This window comes from Carassius gibelio, chromosome B13 (genome assembly GCF_023724105.1).
Source record: "Carassius gibelio isolate Cgi1373 ecotype wild population from Czech Republic chromosome B13, carGib1.2-hapl.c, whole genome shotgun sequence".
Lineage (NCBI taxonomy): Eukaryota > Metazoa > Chordata > Actinopteri > Cypriniformes > Cyprinidae > Carassius > Carassius gibelio.
Genome location: NC_068408.1, coordinates 16894181 through 16911834, shown reverse-complemented (window position 1 = coordinate 16911834; position 17654 = coordinate 16894181). Strand labels below are relative to the sequence as shown.

The 17654-nt window shown below is 40.5% G+C and overlaps 1 protein-coding gene across 7 annotated transcripts; it reads left to right on the top strand.

Moving 5' to 3' along the window:
- The first annotated feature begins 3283 nt into the window (after positions 1-3283).
- Positions 3284-17392, top strand: LOC127970301 (zinc finger and BTB domain-containing protein 18). Of its 7 annotated transcripts, XM_052572795.1 has the most exons (3): positions 10829-11904; positions 12025-12311; positions 12781-17392. In XM_052572795.1, exon 3 carries the CDS (start codon positions 12795-12797, stop codon positions 14406-14408), a length of 1614 nt encoding a protein of 537 aa, XP_052428755.1. In that variant the 5' UTR covers positions 10829-11904; positions 12025-12311; positions 12781-12794; the 3' UTR covers positions 14409-17392. The 7 variants fall into 7 exon arrangements, with proteins under 7 accessions (XP_052428756.1, XP_052428752.1, XP_052428754.1 ...); XM_052572796.1 differs by lacking the exons at positions 10829-11904; positions 12025-12311 and adding an exon at positions 3284-3401; XM_052572792.1 differs by lacking the exons at positions 10829-11904; positions 12025-12311 and adding an exon at positions 8552-9067.
- The last annotated feature ends 262 nt before the right edge of the window (positions 17393-17654 follow it).

Here is a 17654-nt window from a genome sequence, read left to right as displayed (position 1 = left end):
GTTTTTATGGATGTTATTTTTACCAAAATTGATATAGGCCTACATCTTTATTTTTATTTTCAGAATATATTGCATGATGTAACCCATGTGAAAAATAAATGGAAGAAATAGAAGCTCTCTTTGGAAGGTTTATGCATAAAAATAATGATGTCTGGTTATGGAAAAAATCTTTTTGAGTCAGATCTTTTCAGTGAATCATTTGATTTACTTCACAAGTCAAGTCTGATTGATTCGTTTTTTAATCAGACTGACCCAAGGTGGTTAGCTAGATACTGTAACTAGCGTCATGTCCACATATAAATATCTGAGTAAAAAATAGACATCCTTGTCAACTGCTTTAGGAGATCTAGAAGGCACTACAAGGAGGCTAACTTTACAAAAATCATTCCCATAATCTGCCAAATGTCTTGAAAGGCACATCTGCAAGCCCCTCCTTAGACAAGCCCACCACTGCATCTCCTCACATCTCGCTCTCTCTGATGGATGGTTTGTTGTAGAGTGAGCTGAAAAAACAGCCACTTGCAATTCATCAGCCCTGGAATAATGAGCGGAGAGCTGCATTGATTTAGCCCAAGGCTTACAGCTCGAACATCTGGCCTGGTTGGCAGCCATAGTCAAGGCCAGCACTATTGGAAAGCTTTCTTTGGAGGGTCCAGATGCAGAGAGAGGAGGATCGGTACAAATGCTACAGATGGAAACGCTGGAACAGATGATGTGGTGGGCAGCTCCCGCCACCGTTGGCACAGGTAGCTTGTCTCCAACAGCTGGCACAGGTTAGACATTCCTGGGAATTGGTGCCACAAGGCAAATGTTCGCACTGGCAGAGGTTGTGGTTATGGTACATATACACACTGTTCGTACAGGTATCATCAATCAGGCGGACCGTGGGACTGAATGATAATAGGAAAATTGTTCATCTTTGCTTCTGTTTATGCGATTTATTTCTCCTGCAAATCTATTTAAAGCAAACCAATTAACTGGATAGGTCTATGCATTTCCACTTTTTGTATGTCAAAGAAGTTAAAAGCAATAGTTCCATAAACAAGAATTTATTACTGAGTGACTTTGTCACATTTTATTCCTCCGTCAATGTAAATAGTTCCAAACCAAGCCACAGCAAAATAAACCATGGCATGTCTCCAAGCAGTGATGTTTAATTTCTGAGTCAATAATGAGTAATGATCTTAAACTTTTCCATTCAATTCACTGAATACATTATACAAAAAAAAAGTATTTATTTTATAAGGACATAATGTTTTCCCTAAAGACGTGTTTCTGGTGACATGGAAACACCTTTTTTGAATTGTAAAAAGTCACCAATGTCATTTATCAAAAACAGCCAGAGAGATATCTCTGACGTAATTTTTTAATGCTTGACCAGCAAAAATATAAATTTTTCCCATTAGCATTGATGCCCCCAAGTTTTTGTGGTGCATTGTGGGATTTTCTAGGGAGCAACATTCCAGTTCACTAGAGAGGTTTTGGGATTAATACTTTTAATTGGCCGTGGAATTAAATGTATAGTGTTATTGGCCCTTGAGTGCTCTTGGAAAGTTACTCAGCCAATCAGAATCAAGGACTGGAACTAAGTCTTTGTTACATGAAATGTATACAACAATAGAAAAATCCTCTATTGTATGAAGTATGCTATACTTATAAAGTAAAGAAACTGAAAAAACACATGCTTCACACTAAAAGTGACACTTACTGTATACACACACACACACACACACACATTTGGCCATACTGAGGCATGCTTTTGGATTCACAGACGAAAAAATAACAGATTGTGTGTGGGGGTTGAGTCTGAGACTGTGAATATAATGGTCTTGCCCAGATGTATGTGTCTGGACTGCTCAGATTGGCACAAAGCTGGCCACTGCTCACTGATGGACATCTGGATAGCAAATTGGTTAATGGTGCCTCCAAGCCAAAAGGTAGTCAGCCATCTCTTCTCCCAGCAATGCAAGAGCTGCCACACATCTGTGTTCCACCTACCCCGGGAAAACATCCCCCTACAGGCCTGAGAAGAGGCTGGAGAGTGAGAGAGGGAATAGTGCTTAGTCCAAACCAGGTCTCTGTCATGATGTGGGTTTTTAAGACCACTGAGTGTCCTATCAAGTTTGAAATGCAGCAAAGACTTGTTTTGTTATATATCATTTTTATATGTAAGTTGTGGGCTTTTAAAGTGACTCCTTCTGAATGTTACAATGTTACACCAGTGGTGACCAACATTGACAATCATTCAATTTTAAGTGATTCATTCAGAAATGCTAATTCATTAAAGGAATAAGATGTATCTGGAGTTCACATTTGTGATTTACTTCTTCAAGCAATAAGTCCAATTTATAATGGTTACTTTTCTAAAACGAGACACACTAGATGATATATGCGACTAAGAAATGCAACCTCCAGAGGGCCTCCAACCTCCAAAATATTTTTTTGTTGTTGTTGTTGAAATGTATAAAAAGAACATTGCACTCTCATTTAAGATATAGGTCTGAATATCAGCAGGGCTGCATAACATATATATAATGATAACATAGATTCAAAAGTTTCATTTGTTAACATAATTGAACTACACTGGTTAACAGTTTTTAATGTGAATTTGTACCTTTACTAATACATTTGTATAATAAACTTAATTACTAATTAATTACTGCTTAATTAAAAAATATATATTATTTGGCTATTTTATGTCTTCTGGAAGCTGCAAAATCTATTTGGCTCAAGAATCTGTTTGAATGGGTATGACGCCTCTGCCCCCAACACAGCTGTTAACATTAATTAATGCACGATAAACTAACATGAACATGAAATGCTGTAAAAAGATATTGCTCATATTTAGTACATGTTTCAACTCATGTTAATAAAACCAGACCTTATTATAAATTGTTACCATTTTAATATAACAATGTATTCAGCAAATGAAAATGAGAATTTCAGAGTTTTTCAGGGTTGCTGGAAGTGCTGGATTACCAATGGCACGTCACACACCGCACTGCTCCAGATTCTATTATAAGCAGATGTGAATGTGTATTAGACCTTGAAATCATAACACAACACATTAATATCTTGGACTTACAGTAACATTTGGTACACTGGTTTCACAAATAATCCATTCAAAGGGCATGACCATCACAACTTGTGTAAGCATGTATGTAAGAATTGCTCAACAGAGAGAAGAAGCATTGAGAAATTAAACGAAAGCTTCCTTTTTGTGGCCTGATCTCCACCATCTGTGGATAAACAAGTTAAACACACAGCAGTTTCCCCTGACGCCTGAACCTTAGAGGATGTGCCCTCCCCCCAAACAGATGCAGCATCTCCAGAGGCTTTGGGTGTGCTGTGGGAAAGAACAGCTGTTCCCCTGCCTAATAAGAGGGCTGCAAGTGAGACAGGTAGGGCATGAATTATTTACTTGAAATGTTATTGTTCTTAGCTTCTGTTAAAAATGTCACCGGATCCTCTGATCTGCAGGAAGTGATTTTTAGGGTGCGTTTATTAGATTTAATTATATGTTGCAAAGCGGGTACATAATTTCACTTGACAAGTGCAACATTGACTGATTTCCTATTAAGACTGTAAGACTGTAATGAATCGCTTTAGATAAAAGCATCTTCCAAATGCATAATGTTTTTTTTTTCATTAGCCAATAAGCTCTCCCAGGTGAAAAACAAATTCTTCCATAATGTACTTTTAAGTGCTGTATGTTTGTGCTCTTATTTTGTTCTTAATATACTAAAAATGATTCTTTAGTACTTCTTAAGGTAAACTTAAGATCATCTAAGTGTACTCAACTGTGCTATTTTGGGACTCCATGACTATGAGCTAAAGTGCACTTTTAACATACTATCTACTATCTCTGTATTTAAAAAGTGTATTTTGTTACCACTTGAACCATCTTTCCTACAGTAAACTCAAGTTTACTACAAGTGGTGACTAAATATTTTTTTTTAAATACAGATATAGTAACATTCCAAAATAGCACAGTTGAGTCTACTTAGGTGATCTTAAGTTTATCTTAAAGATGTGATCTGATAAACTATTACTTATTGTTTGATGACACTAGTGTACAGACGTAGACATAGACTCTCATTGAATTATGATAGCTTTTGTATTCATAATCTATTAGGCAATAGGCAATAATACCACCAATATTAAGGCCAATTTTAACCAATACAGGTATCTCTTTTAAAATGGAAAAGATTTTTGAGGATAAAATTGTTAATTTGCTCATGTGCACTTCAGATCTTATGATATAAAGCTCATGCTAAATAAATAGTGCTAAAAACCCTTTTTGATCGCATTAAAAGTATATCTCTCAGCCTCAAAGCGTTAGCTTGGTTATATTTGACGTTGTTTTTAATGGAAACACACACCCTACTCGAACGACTAATAGTCATAATATATTTTGCCCCACATTTGTATTTCAGCACAGAGCTATAGCACTTTTTCCAGCTGCGTTATTTATCACCCAACATTAACCTTCATTTATCAGCATGCTTTCACCAGTAAAAGACGGATACGTCCATATGGCTGGGTGCTTCATTAAATGCTAATTATTATGAGGTGTAATAATTGTGAGGGTGCTGTGTGCACTGGGTGACGTGCTGCTGCAGTGTCCCAAGAGAGGAGGAATAGACTGAGCTCCAGATAAACAATCCCACTGTTCTCCCGAGACTGTGTGATCGCCCATCTGATGATACGGCCGCATCTCTCCAGCTCATCCTCTCCCCTGAGAACACGTCTCTCTGTTGTCTGTCTGTGCTGGGTGTGGAGGAAGGGTGACATTGCTGGGGCTCATGTTTCATTGTGGCATCACTGCAGATTTCATATAGTTTTATAGTTGTAAGTGTGTATTTATGCACTACTCTATCCACACCTCGATTTGTAAAAAAAAAAAAAAAAAAAAAAAACCTTTTTATTTCTGCTATGCCTTACTTTTTTTATTTATTTTTATGCACAACCCCCAGACGTGCTTGTGTTATATAAATATACGCTGTTCCTTTCTGCTTTATGCCTTCTGCTAGGTGCTGTGTTGTGTCAGCAGGTTTCTTGTATAGGATCCAACTTTTCTTTCTTTTCTGATGTTGTTCATCATATGAATCCTGTACTGAGAGCTCGGCTTACTATCACTCCTTAAGATCCCCACAATGTGCAGTTATTTTAAAGTTGCCTCACGTGCTGAAGTGTTTGATGACGATCCACAGAGTTGCTAGTTGGACACTTTCTTTGGGTTTATTATAAATATCACAATCCTACCTACTGCCAGCCGGAGTTGGACACCTCTGAAGTGTTGTTAGTTGTGAGTAGTACTGAGATGGTGTGGATCATATTATGATGTTGCTGTCCAGCTCTTCATCATCATAAGCCACTCTTGAACATCTGCTATAATGATGGGTACATTCTTAGAAAAGGTATGAGAAAACCTTCCTCTGAATGCAAAAGTATGTTTTATCCAATTCAACTGTAATAGAAGCTCTTATTGATAATATTTGATGTAAATCATTATTCATTCCCACACACACACACACAGGCACTGTTAGACGCCACACTGAATTTAAAATGGATGGAAACAAGGCTGTGAGGGATAGACTTACAGTTTTACAATGGCACACACTGTATAAAGGTCCTAGATCATGTAATTTTCACAGCTTCCAAAACTTTTCCACAATGTCCAAAAAAAAGTTTTTGTTTAGGTTTTTCCCCCCGGAAAGATTATAAATATCATGTTTCATCAGCTGAACAACTGGAATGTTTTTAAACGACAACAAAACCTATTAAATGCATTAAACCCACTAATAATAATAAACCCCATTAAATTTACATTTATCCCTAACAGCCTTATTTTCACTCCCATCAAAAAGTTTTCTTTAACTGACACTAAGAAAGTGACCGGTCCATATGTTAGTGCCAGAACCCAGGCCAGAGAAGGGACACATCCCGTTGCTCTCTATGGCTTCAAAGTGAGAATAAATGTATTTAAGATCTGCACACAAACCCAGTATTGTTAACCGTAGAGCATTCAAACTGACCACAGGTTTCAGGCCTTTGAATTCATATATTGCTCTCTGCATGGATGACATAATTCATACCTGCTGTGAGCGGTGAATTTACTTAATGTTTGCGTTTGGGGCTGTACATTGTTCATGGTCTTTGTTGTAGTTGTGCAGCTGGACAAGCTTTCTGCTCTAGTGCATGTTTAATCCCATCAGAAAGGACAGAGTACTTGTATAAACATGTGTTTAGGTCTGTGTAATAGCTCATCTCCAGAGGAAAGTCCTCATGATTTGGATGAGAATGTACAAAAGCTTTCCACCACAAATATATTAATATTCCCAACTTTCCCTGTTTTTACTCTAAATTACACATAACATATACTCTAAAAAGTGGTAAGTATGTATAATCTAGTGCATGTAAGAATGCATAAAGGCATCAGCTATACCATATTTGTGTTTATGGTGGAAGTTGAGTGAATGCAGTAAAGAATCCACAAACATGGATTCCACAGTGACCCCAAGAGGTGGGAATGCAGAAGTACCTGATTAGAATAAACTGTCAAATGTGAATTCATTGGCTCTCCTAGCATTACATATATACTGTATATGTACACATAAATACAGAACATAGTCTTGTTTTGTGTTTGCACATTTTCTTTTTAAACTTACATTACAGTTTCAAGCATAACCATACAAAATCAATATCTTGCAAATTCACACTGCTGTACAGCATAACCCTTATCTTTCTGAAGGCATTTGTAAGATGAATTTACATGCCAAATATAATAAATTAAATTCATTAGAATTTATTATAACTGCTGTAAAATATACACTTGTAACAGTTTTCAGTTAATAAATCCAAGTTGATTATTTCTATACTGTAACAATAAAATAAAACGCCTTTTATCAGTCCTCTATTGCTCTTCAGAAAACTGCTCTTAGCTGCACAGAAGCGAGGTCTCACATCTTTGACTTCAGTCTGAACAGATGGAGATAACTCCAGTAAATATCATTTCAAACATCAGCCGTGCTTTGCTGATGGCACCGCCGCATTCAAGAGACTGTCATCTCCAAAAGACATTTGGGATGATCAAAACGTGCCTGTTGATTATGTGGTGCAGAGAACTAACAGCAGTTATGCTAATAGTTGCAACAATATGTAAAACAGACAGTTTCTGCATGAAAACAGTTTGGGGATTGTGCATTACTGCTTAATAAAGAGTGAAATATTATTATAATAATGAAATAATAATAATGAAATATTACTATATTGCCTAAAGACTGAATAAAATATCTGTGCATTCAAATTACACTTGTGTTTTATTAATATACAACCTTAGATCAATGAAAAGCTAATTCATGAAAACTTAACAACATATATTTCATTATAATTGATGTGACCTGTTGTGAATGATAACTCTTGTACAGAGGAAATATTGTTGAGTGACGACATGGAAAACACCAACACATCACATGCCTGGACTCATTTGCCACATCAGCTTAATGAAGCAATTATTTGCATTAAATTATAATGTTATTATGTCAACATTACGGTACCAGTAGGACAGTGGTTTGTTTTGAAATGTATTAGTAACGCCAATTAGTTTACTGGGACTCGTGAGTGTGGGAGCGTGGATGCTGATGGGCGGGTGCGTTCAGCAGCCAAATATGACAAACACGTGACTGTGTTCACGAGCTCCTGAGTGAACTTGGCGCATCTGTGGACCATTGCACATACTTAGCATTGCAAACGTTCACCTGTCGACGCCGCGATCTCACACACAATCTGCATATATGGCATGTAAGCACACGAATCCAGCCATCAGCACAATGCTTATGATAGATTATTGTATTTTCTTTACATTTTATAAAATCCTGCTGCCAGTGTTTTTATTTAGGGTCATTGTCGATCAAATGGTCAATCCATTTATTAATTTGATAGCATTTATTAGATTAGATTAATTACATTAGGCTATATATTAATTATATGTCTTTATCTAACTGCATTTCATTATTTATGTAAAGATTTATAAATTATTTATATGTTTATTTTTCCAAACAAAAAGTTTTTTTTCTTTTTTTTAATTGTAGTGTAGGCTATAGCTCAGAATATTACGGTGGTAGCGACAGTACAAACATTTCGGTAACCATATACACATACACTGGGGTACATTGCATTACAAATTTCCTTAAATTATAAAAAAATAAAAAAGATTTTAGAATAGGCTAATGTAGGCTACCCATTTTTCCCGCGTATTAAATTTGAATGACTATTAATAATCTCCCAAACTAAAGCTTCCACTAAGGAAAGGACTTGGTAACATTTCAGATGATGATGATGATGATAATCAAGAATAAAAACAAAATATCCAATTACAATAACCCAAGTATTTTTTTTCATCCGCTTGACGCTAAATATCTGTAAGTGATAAGCGCTACTCAAATTTAATGTTTCACTTTAGAGTGTTTCTTTCCGTTTTATTTTGTAGTAGTAATTCTAGAGTTACATCAGACACTGGCGCCACTGTTCCTGATTCAGAAGAGGTGTAAGCGGCCGTGTCGCTGTCCCCGTGCCCCCATCTCTCCGCAGCGCTGGAGGAAGTTGCAGTGCACCTGTTCTTCACCGCTGCTCGGCCCGTGACTACAGTACCCACGTAACATTGCGCAATGTCCCTCGATCCGCGCGCTGCGCCAGTCTGCTCGAGGAACCCGCTCGCTCGGCCTTTTTTCTGCTTTCTCACTGTTGCCTGGTGTCAACCTACGCCGAGAAAGAGACATCCCTCCCTCTTCCCCCCTCAGCGGCAGCTTCCAATTTGCCTTCGCTTTTCTTCTCGCCTCTTCCATTGGCTTGCGCGCTGCCAGTCAAGCGCTTCCTCTTTACAGGAGAGTTGAGTAGCAACAGCTCGGAAACATCTGGCTGCCGCAGCTCTCGTCGCTCCGCTCGCCTGCTCCGTCTTTCCTGCCACTGCAGGTTGTTATGGAAAGCTGTTGAAAGTCAATCGAGTTGTTTTTCTCGCTGAGAGGATTAGACGGAGGAAGCAGGAAGACGCTGGAGCTGGTTGTCTGTAAGTGTCTGTGATACGAGGTGCTCTTTAAGGAGATGAAAGGGGGGTTGGAGGCACGGACTGGATTGTTATGGGGAAAAGTAGCGATCGTTTTCACGCGACTGTCGGTCTTGACGCGCAGAATGAGTTGCTCGAGCGCGTGGCATCGGGGCCTGTCGCAAAACTGTAACACTGCAGTTTGAACGCTTACTTTTTATTTGTTAGCCTCACAAGCTAGCTTTTCCTGAACGTACGGGGTCAGGATCCAGAGAAAGACCGTCGGCAGTGCTCTGTGTGTGTGCGTGCGTGCGTGCGTGCGTGCGTGTGTGTGTTTGTGTAGGTGTAGCCTGCTTTAATACCATTTCCTACCTCGGTGGACTCGTAGTTTGTTTTATCTTATGTCTGTTTGTTTTGCATCGTAGCTTTTAACTTGAAGAAGGGGCTAACTTGGCACCATTCGGATAAGACTTTCAGGACAACTTCCCAGGTTTGAAAACAAGTTCCCTTTGACATGTCACGGTATAAAACAATGCGCTAGCGTTTTACCCTCATGTTTACCAATTGCTTTGTAAACCAAAACACGTAATAAGCAAAGCCTAATCGTTCAACTGCATATTGAATGAGAAGCTCTTATTAGCTTAAAAACCCCTGAGACCAAGTGTAATGCACGTGACAGATGCAGCAAACTCTTAATTCTTGTGGCTTTTTATGCATTTAAAAATATTCATGAATATCAATTAGTTATAAATAAATAAATAAACACGAAATAATCTGTTCCTATTCATGAAGGTGACATCTTTCAGGAGACACCTTCAGGTTATATTTGTGTATCTTTGTTTTTCTGATCTTGATGGTAGCAGGAAACTTGTTTGGTTCGCACTATGAGTGAGATACTTAAGAAGTAATGAGGAATACAGTGCCTTTTGTTTGAACCATACTTCTTAGGCCTGTATGATTGTTCCCATTGCTTTAGTTTGGGAGATTATTAATAGTCATTCAAATTTAATACGCGGGAAAAATGGGTAGCCTACATTAGCCTATTCTAAAATCTTATTTATTTCTTTATTTTTCTTCAGTTGTCCAAAGGGTTAGTAAAATGAATGACGGTAATGGTGTGGCCGGTGAACCATAAAGAAGTCGAAAACAAGATCAGCTGCATGGATTTGTCAGTTGCAAATGTGCTGTGCTGGCCTTTGTTTATGGTTACTGGAAGGAGAAGGAAAAAAAAAACTTGAGGGTATTTAAATTCTCAGTGCGGGAAACTAGGTTAGAAAAAAAGTGTCGGCTTTCAGACGGACCCATTTCCAAGTTCTTCTTTGCTGAGAGATTACAACTAAAGGGGGGAGTTGGCTAGTTTTCTACAGAAGCACCTCACAACACTTCCCTTCCTCCCGTTTTTTAAAGGGGGGAAAGAGAAACAAAGTTGTATAAAGGAGAGGCTGGTGGCAAGAGTGTAGAGGAGTAGCATATGGCACTAAAAGGAGCACAGCTGGAGGTAGCATTTCCATCTGAACATGATGTCAGAGCAGCTGACAGGCTGCCATCCCCCAGTCTTTTCTTCTAACGCACAGACTGGGAGTTAGTGTGTGTGCGGATCTGTGTGCAGGAGGAGGCATCGCATTCCCCTCCAACATCTCCTCCACTTTGCATCTGTCCCTCACAGTTTGATTTTCTCTCTCTTTCTCTCGCGTCTCTACCCTTTCATTGATTCGGCGAAGGGAGTTACAGCCGGCGCTACCACAACAGTGGACTTAATCAAGTTGATGCGTACTGCAGGTACTGTACCAGGGGGGTCCGGGCAACAGGGATGTGTTTTGAATAGGGAGCTCTCATTAAGTCTTTTTGCGTGTCTGCCATCAGAGTGTGTGAAATGGGAAGTAAAGGATTTCGAGCCGGTGTAGTGTGACAAGGCTGGGGGACAAGTGACACTTTTAGTTGCCATGAAGAGGTTTCCAGGCAAGCGTTTGATTATTCTGTTTGTTTGCAGGTCTTCTATTTGGTTGCTTCGTTCTCAATGGCAAATTGTTGCTCTGTTGTGACAGTATAGAGCGCCGTTGGTAGGGTAGTTCAATATAGTATTACAGATTTATAACTAGAAACTCTCATGCGTTGATTCACTGTTAAAACCTGTTTTTCTTTAAGTAACAATATCTTCTAAATCTTCCAAAGCGAGCGAAAATGCAGAAATGCTTTTAGCTAAATAAATCCGCAACTTTATATAATCGCGCATTCTTCAAAACGTCCCTTCGTCAGGCTTTTGCCCAACTCTTTCCTTTTTTTCTTGTTTGTAAGGACTAATTTAGAACTTGCAGATTTGAGCTGCCTGAATTGGCTAGACAGCTGTAATCGCACTCCTCCTAGTCTTAATCTCTTTATCTGGGCAGCAGCTGCCATATGGTCTCAGTCAGCTGGATCAGATGTTCATAAGCCTCCTTCTCCGTCCCTCTCTGTCCTCCCAGTCTCCTAATTTGATCGCTGCTACCTTGCGAGCTGTCCTGCAATCTTTATTTTTAGCCATCTTAAGGATTAGGATTGATGTGGACTACGGGGCACTTAAAGTGATTGTATTGTAAATCTGCTGTGGACCGCCTCTTTGGGGAGGATGTTCCATTTCTCCAAAGATTTGGGGAGGGGAAAAGGGGGAGGAGAGGGCTGGCGAGAGGTTTGTTATCCCCCTGTCCCCCTATAAGCCCCTCATTAATGAAGGTCTGAACACTCTTTGGGGTGGGCTGGTTTTTTTTTTTGCTCGCTATCCCAATCAGATTTAAATGAAGATTCAAATGAGTCCATTTAAGTCTGCTGCTTGAACATGACGCCGGTGCATTTTTTTAGACGGGAACAATCTCCACGGGTAACAGGTGTGATTTCATAATTTTATTTTACGTTTATTTTATTTTAAAACTTTTTTTAATTTGTAAATTGTTTGTGTTTTTTTTTTTAAAGATAATGTATATTTTTAGTGCATATTTTATTTGCAGATTGTCCGTCTTTGATTACGCACGTCATGCTGATATTCTGCAACCTCAGTTGTCATTACCTCAGAGATCATGGTACTTAGTATACTTATGCAGTGTGCCCATGATGGTGAGCTGTTTGTGTACCTGTAAGCCTGTTACCTATACTTGACGTCCTGGCCAAAGTGGGTTATTATAAATAACTGCTCCAGGAGCACAGAGAGGGAAAACAGGAAAGATTCTCTCGCGCAGGCATCTGTGGAATCAGGACTTCAGCTTCTTACATCACGCCATCTGATTATATCCAAACGGTACTGATGGGATGCGAACGGGAGAATTGCTTTAAGTTTAATTTAAAATTGGGATATTTTTCATTTACATTTTTGTGTTAATTTCCCTGGTCTCGTGCTTTTAAACTTTTAATTAAACTGGTTGGTGTAAAATGTTATATTAAACGCACAACTGTGTACTTTAAATTGCACAAGCGAGGAAAATGCAATTAGCCTAATATATAATCTGTGCTGTTATTCTTTTTGCATGTGCTTTTTTGTAATCCTTTTATGTCAGGACTGTGGTGAACATTTTTCCAGTGTTCCCACAGGGGTGGAGGGAGGGAGGGATGGAGAATTAGAGTGTGAGAGTATGTCTGTGTGCATGGAGCGAGAGAAAGAGAAAGAGAGGGGACAGAGCGGGTGGGAAAAGAGAGAAGTTCCACACAGAGCTACAGACAAAACAATTGTTGTTGCAGTGAGCCTCACTAACATCTGTGGTCTTTTCCAGGTTATGAAGACAGCATGGAGTTTCCAGACCACAGCAGACATTTGCTACAGTGTCTGAGCGAGCAGAGGCATCAGGGATTCCTTTGTGACTCCACTGTGCTGGTCGGCGATGCCCAGTTCCGAGCCCATCGTGCAGTGCTGGCTTCATGCAGCATGTACTTCCATCTCTTTTACAAGGACCAGCTAGACAAAAGGGACATTGTTCATCTGAACAGCGACATTGTCACGGCCCCGGCCTTCGCTCTCCTGCTTGAGTTCATGTACGAAGGAAAGCTCCAGTTCAAATCGCTTCCAGTGGAGGATGTGCTGGCTGCTGCCAGCTACCTCCACATGTACGACATCGTCAAGGTGTGCAAGAAGAAGCTCAAGCAGAAGGCCACGGCCGAGGCCGACAGCACCAAGCGCGAGGAGGACGCATCAAGCTGTTCGGACAAGGTGGAGAGCTTCTCAGAAGGTGGAAGCACGGGCCGGCCGGCCACCGCCGACCTGCTACAGAGTGACGACGAGGACATGGAGAACAAGCGGGACAGCCCTCAGGAGCCGGGGAGCATGTGGATGCGTCTGCCTTCCGCCCGGACAGCGTCTCCCACTACGAGCCCCAGGGAGGCGGAAACACATGGCCCCAATGCTGGCAAATCTCCTGCCGGTAGCCCCAGCAGTTCCACAGGCTCCCTCTCCCGTCGCTCGGCTGTGTCTCGGAGAGTCTCCGCTGACACCGATTGCGTGCTTGACCTCTCTGTGAAGTCCGGTCTGGGCGGAGGTCCTGGGGAGACCATAGCTGGCAACCCTTATTTCTGCAGCTCTGTGACCCCAGACAGCCTCCAGAGTGCCCTGGTTCAGGTCAAGGTGGAAAAGGACACGGGCTCGGACGATGACGAGCTGGTGAGCGGTGACTACGAGATGGAGCACAGCGGTGTCAAGGAGCCACCCAGCACCAACGGGACTCACCTCAGCCTCGTGGCACAACGGCGCTTGGGCCTGGAGGCTCACCTCTCAGCCCTGCGTGAGGCCTCGCTGGCCAGCGAGCTGGAGCGGGACGACAAAGGAGGTGACGACGACGCAGACGTCTTGGGAGGGGACAGCGAGCGAGCACAGGAGGCCGTGGGGGTCGAGAACTCCCTGTTGCCTTACGTCTCCAGCATGCTGGGGTCTCCACATACTCAGATCTTTATGTGCCCCTTATGCAACAAGGTCTTCCCCAGCCCACACATCCTGCAGATCCACCTCAGCACGCATTTCCGCGAGCAGGAAGGCGTACGGTCCAAGCCAGCCGGCGACGTCAACGTCCCCACCTGCTCCATCTGCGGCAAAACCTTCTCCTGCATGTACACGTTAAAGCGCCATGAGCGGACACACTCGGGCGAGAAGCCCTACACATGCACTACTTGTGGCAAGAGCTTCCAGTACTCGCACAACCTGAGCCGTCACGCCGTGGTGCACACGCGCGAGAAGCCGCACGCCTGTAAGTGGTGCGAGCGGCGCTTCACTCAGTCAGGGGACTTGTACCGACACATCCGCAAGTTCCACTGCGAACTGGTCAACTCGCTCTCGGTCAAAAGCGAGGCGCTCAATCTACCCACGGTCAGAGACTGGGCACTGGAAGATAGCTCTCAAGAACTGTGGAAATGAAAGCTAAACTTATAGCAGACAGTTTGAACTGCTTGTTAAATTAATGAGAGAGATCTGAGTGGCATTTTTTTGGGGCAGAGAGGTGAAGGTAAGAGTGAGGTGGAGTGACTTCCGAAGGGTCTGAATCAGTCATTTTTCTTGTATGTACATTGCAAATCTTGTTGAATTGCACTTTACTAGCACATGAAAATGTTACTACTGATTTCCTTTTAATATATTTTCTGGTCTCTTTAGGGTCTCTTTTCTTTTTTTCCTGTTCTCTTTGGGTTTTTTATAAAAATGGGTGCTGGTCTCACTAACTAATTTTGACAGAAAAATGATTCATTGGGATTTTCAACTGTATATAATTTACAGTGTTTGTATACGCTCCTAAATTTCAAGGAACATCTGCCATGAAAAGCATATGAAGATTTCAGGTAATAGACAAGGAGTTAAAAACTATGGACACACTAAACGGGTACTATGGTCATAAATTTACCTGTACACACTCGTCTCTTGTTTGAGTGAGTGTGTGTGTATGAATATATAGTGCACTACTATAATTTGCAGGTAACATACCTGATGTGTGTCTGTGGCCGTGCATACATGTGTATTTATGCACATGCACACACATACACACATAGTGTGTGAGCAGGTCAGTCCTTTAAATCCCACGAGGAAGCTCCAAGCTTGTGTTACTTAAGCTCTTGTACATTTTTGACTCGTTATAGGAAACTTGACTGATGGAAGACAAACAAGGCACTCATGCAATGTACAGCCTCCTTTTTCATATCAGTTGCCGCATTTTTTCTATCTTATCTTAATATGATTTGAAGTCATTTTCGCATTTTAGTTGCGGTCTCTCCACATCACTCGTTTGCTACTGAGGTTGGTTTTTACATCGGCTGCATTTCTAGAGATTTCTGTAGTGTTTTATTCAAATTTTTCGTTTTTAAAATGGAATCTGTTGTTGCATGATGTCTGACCTGTATATTGAAAAAGATGTGACTTGTTGTATTGCTGTACACTGTAATTGACTGATTCATTACAGTCAGGGCACCTGTCTGTGGAGAAAAAAAAAGTACCTTTAATATTACCGCTGTAGAAATTGCATGAATTTTATTTAACTTTCTTTCGTTGTTGTTTTGCATCAGAGAGTGTATTTTTTATTAACTAATTTGATTCCTTGGTAGATTTGAGTTTTTTTTCCTCTCATTAGAGAATGAATCGGGGTTCTGGTGAGGTGGTTTTTTTCTGGGCTGTGAAGATTTTGGAAATGCACTGACGTTAGGCTGTAGTATCTACACACGCAACGCGATTTGGTTCGGACTCGCTGTAGGATTCGGGGGTTAACGAGGGGCCAGGTCTCAGCAGAGGCTGGATCGCTATGTTTATTGTTCAGAAGGCTAGCATGGCTCCTGCTAGCATCTCCTCACGCGCTGCTCTTCCCAGTGCTGGGTCCTCAACTGCTGTTTGTCTCAGTGTCCTGTTTACTGGCTGTTGTCATTTGAATCATGTCAGCTCTGTTTGTAATTTATTTATTTATCTTTTCAATTGGCACTTGCTTCAGATTCGATTGCCATGAAGACACATTTGCGTGGCTGATGGTACAGCTCTTCTTTATGGGTGTCCTCAGCAGCGCACATCTATTTGGAGAAGCTGAAGGATCTTTAAACAGCATAAAGCTCGACACACTCTGATCTGAGTGGTTTGTGTGCGTGTGTTTGTTCAATAAATACGTTTTTTTTTTTTTTTTTTGGTCACTAGAACGTGTTTGGCAAGGATGGTTGCACCTTTGAAGCTTAATGAAATTAGAATTATGTGCAAAAGAGGCCTTTATCAAATGTATATGCTTAATTATTAACATAATTGAATGGACTTTGTTACACTGAAAAAAAAAACATCTATAAATTTGTGATCGTTAACTTTTTTTGCTGCATTTGTGATTATGAAAAATGTTTATTTTGAAAATGTTTTCTTTTTTCTTTTAATTTGCAGATTTCTTTTATTAACAGTGTGAAGATTATGTTCATTTTGTTTGTTTGTTGGTTTATTTCACAAAAAAACAATTTCATTGTCAAATCCAGATAAATAAAAAGCAAAGAAAAATGAAAAGCATATGGCTTATCGCTGAAGATCAGTCACTCACATAGTGCTGAAATGCTTGAACTACTTTAGTTAGATAGGGCCGGGGGCTCCGCACATGTTTGGAGCAGGACAGGAGTGTGCGGCACACGGGCCTATGCAGGCCTCAGGAACTGTCCTACCATATATTAGGCTGGTGCAACGGCTAGTGAAAAGGTTGAGCTTTGCCAACAGCGCATGCCCCTCATGGCGTTTTGCACGGTGGTACTTTTACCTTTTGCACTCTAAAATGTGACAGAAAAAAAATATCAACTGTGGGGTTGATTTGTTTTCTATGCTTTTGTTTTTCTTTATGTTTTTCGTTGGCTTCTATTGTACTTGACCGCCTTAAACTACTGTTATCAGCTTATACTCAGAGGGTGAAAACTGGAAACTGTCGCTGGAATACTGGATGTCTTTCTTGGACTTTTTTTTTTTGTTAGTTTTTTTTTTCAATGGAAATGAAGCTGTGAAATGGCCTATGAAGCATATCCATAAATTAGACACCCCTTTAGTTTACTTGAAACCCAGGAACCCCAGTGTGAAGAACAACTGTCAAACTCAAACTTGGTGGCTAATGAGTATGGGAAGGAAAATAATAAATATCTGTTGAATTCAAGGACAATCGGTGTCTGGATGAAAAAAAAAAAAAAAAAAAAGATGATGATTCGATTTCACATGTAATTGCTTCCCTTCTGAGATTTTTTGCTATGTTGACATTGTTCTTTTTATGGATTTAGACATTTAGCTTTGACAATCATAGTATGTTTCATTTTCTCAAGGGAAGTAAATTATGAGGCTGTTTAGTTTTGTACTTTTGGTGTGCTGTTGGTGAAATTTTTAAATTGTGTGCAAACTGCAATAAATTATAAGAACCTAAACCTCTCCGTGCCTTTTTTTTCTGTCAGAAACTTCTGGCAGGATTTGCCAGAGCAATGATGATGTGCAGATTGGTGAGACGGTGTTTGTGTTCTTGCTTTCAGTTCAATAATCTTATTTACTGTAGATGATCGTGTGGGTGGAAACATGTTTTCCAGTGCGTGAGGTCTGTGGATTGAGTATACTGTCCGGATGAGCGAGTGTGTGTGTGCGTGTGCGTGAGTGTACGTGGTCTTACATGGCTCATGTGTATATGCTGCTTTA

What these genes read in the sequence shown, in the direction of transcription:
- LOC127970301 (XM_052572790.1), top strand. Translation starts at nt 11,856, where the DNA reads ATGACGCCGGTGCATTTTTTTAGACGGGAACAATCTCCACGGGTAACA. An exon ending in ACAATCTCCACGGGTAACAG is followed by an intron (nt 11,905 to 12,780) that starts GTGTGATTTCAT and finishes GGTCTTTTCCAG; the next exon opens with GTTATGAAGACAGCATGGAG.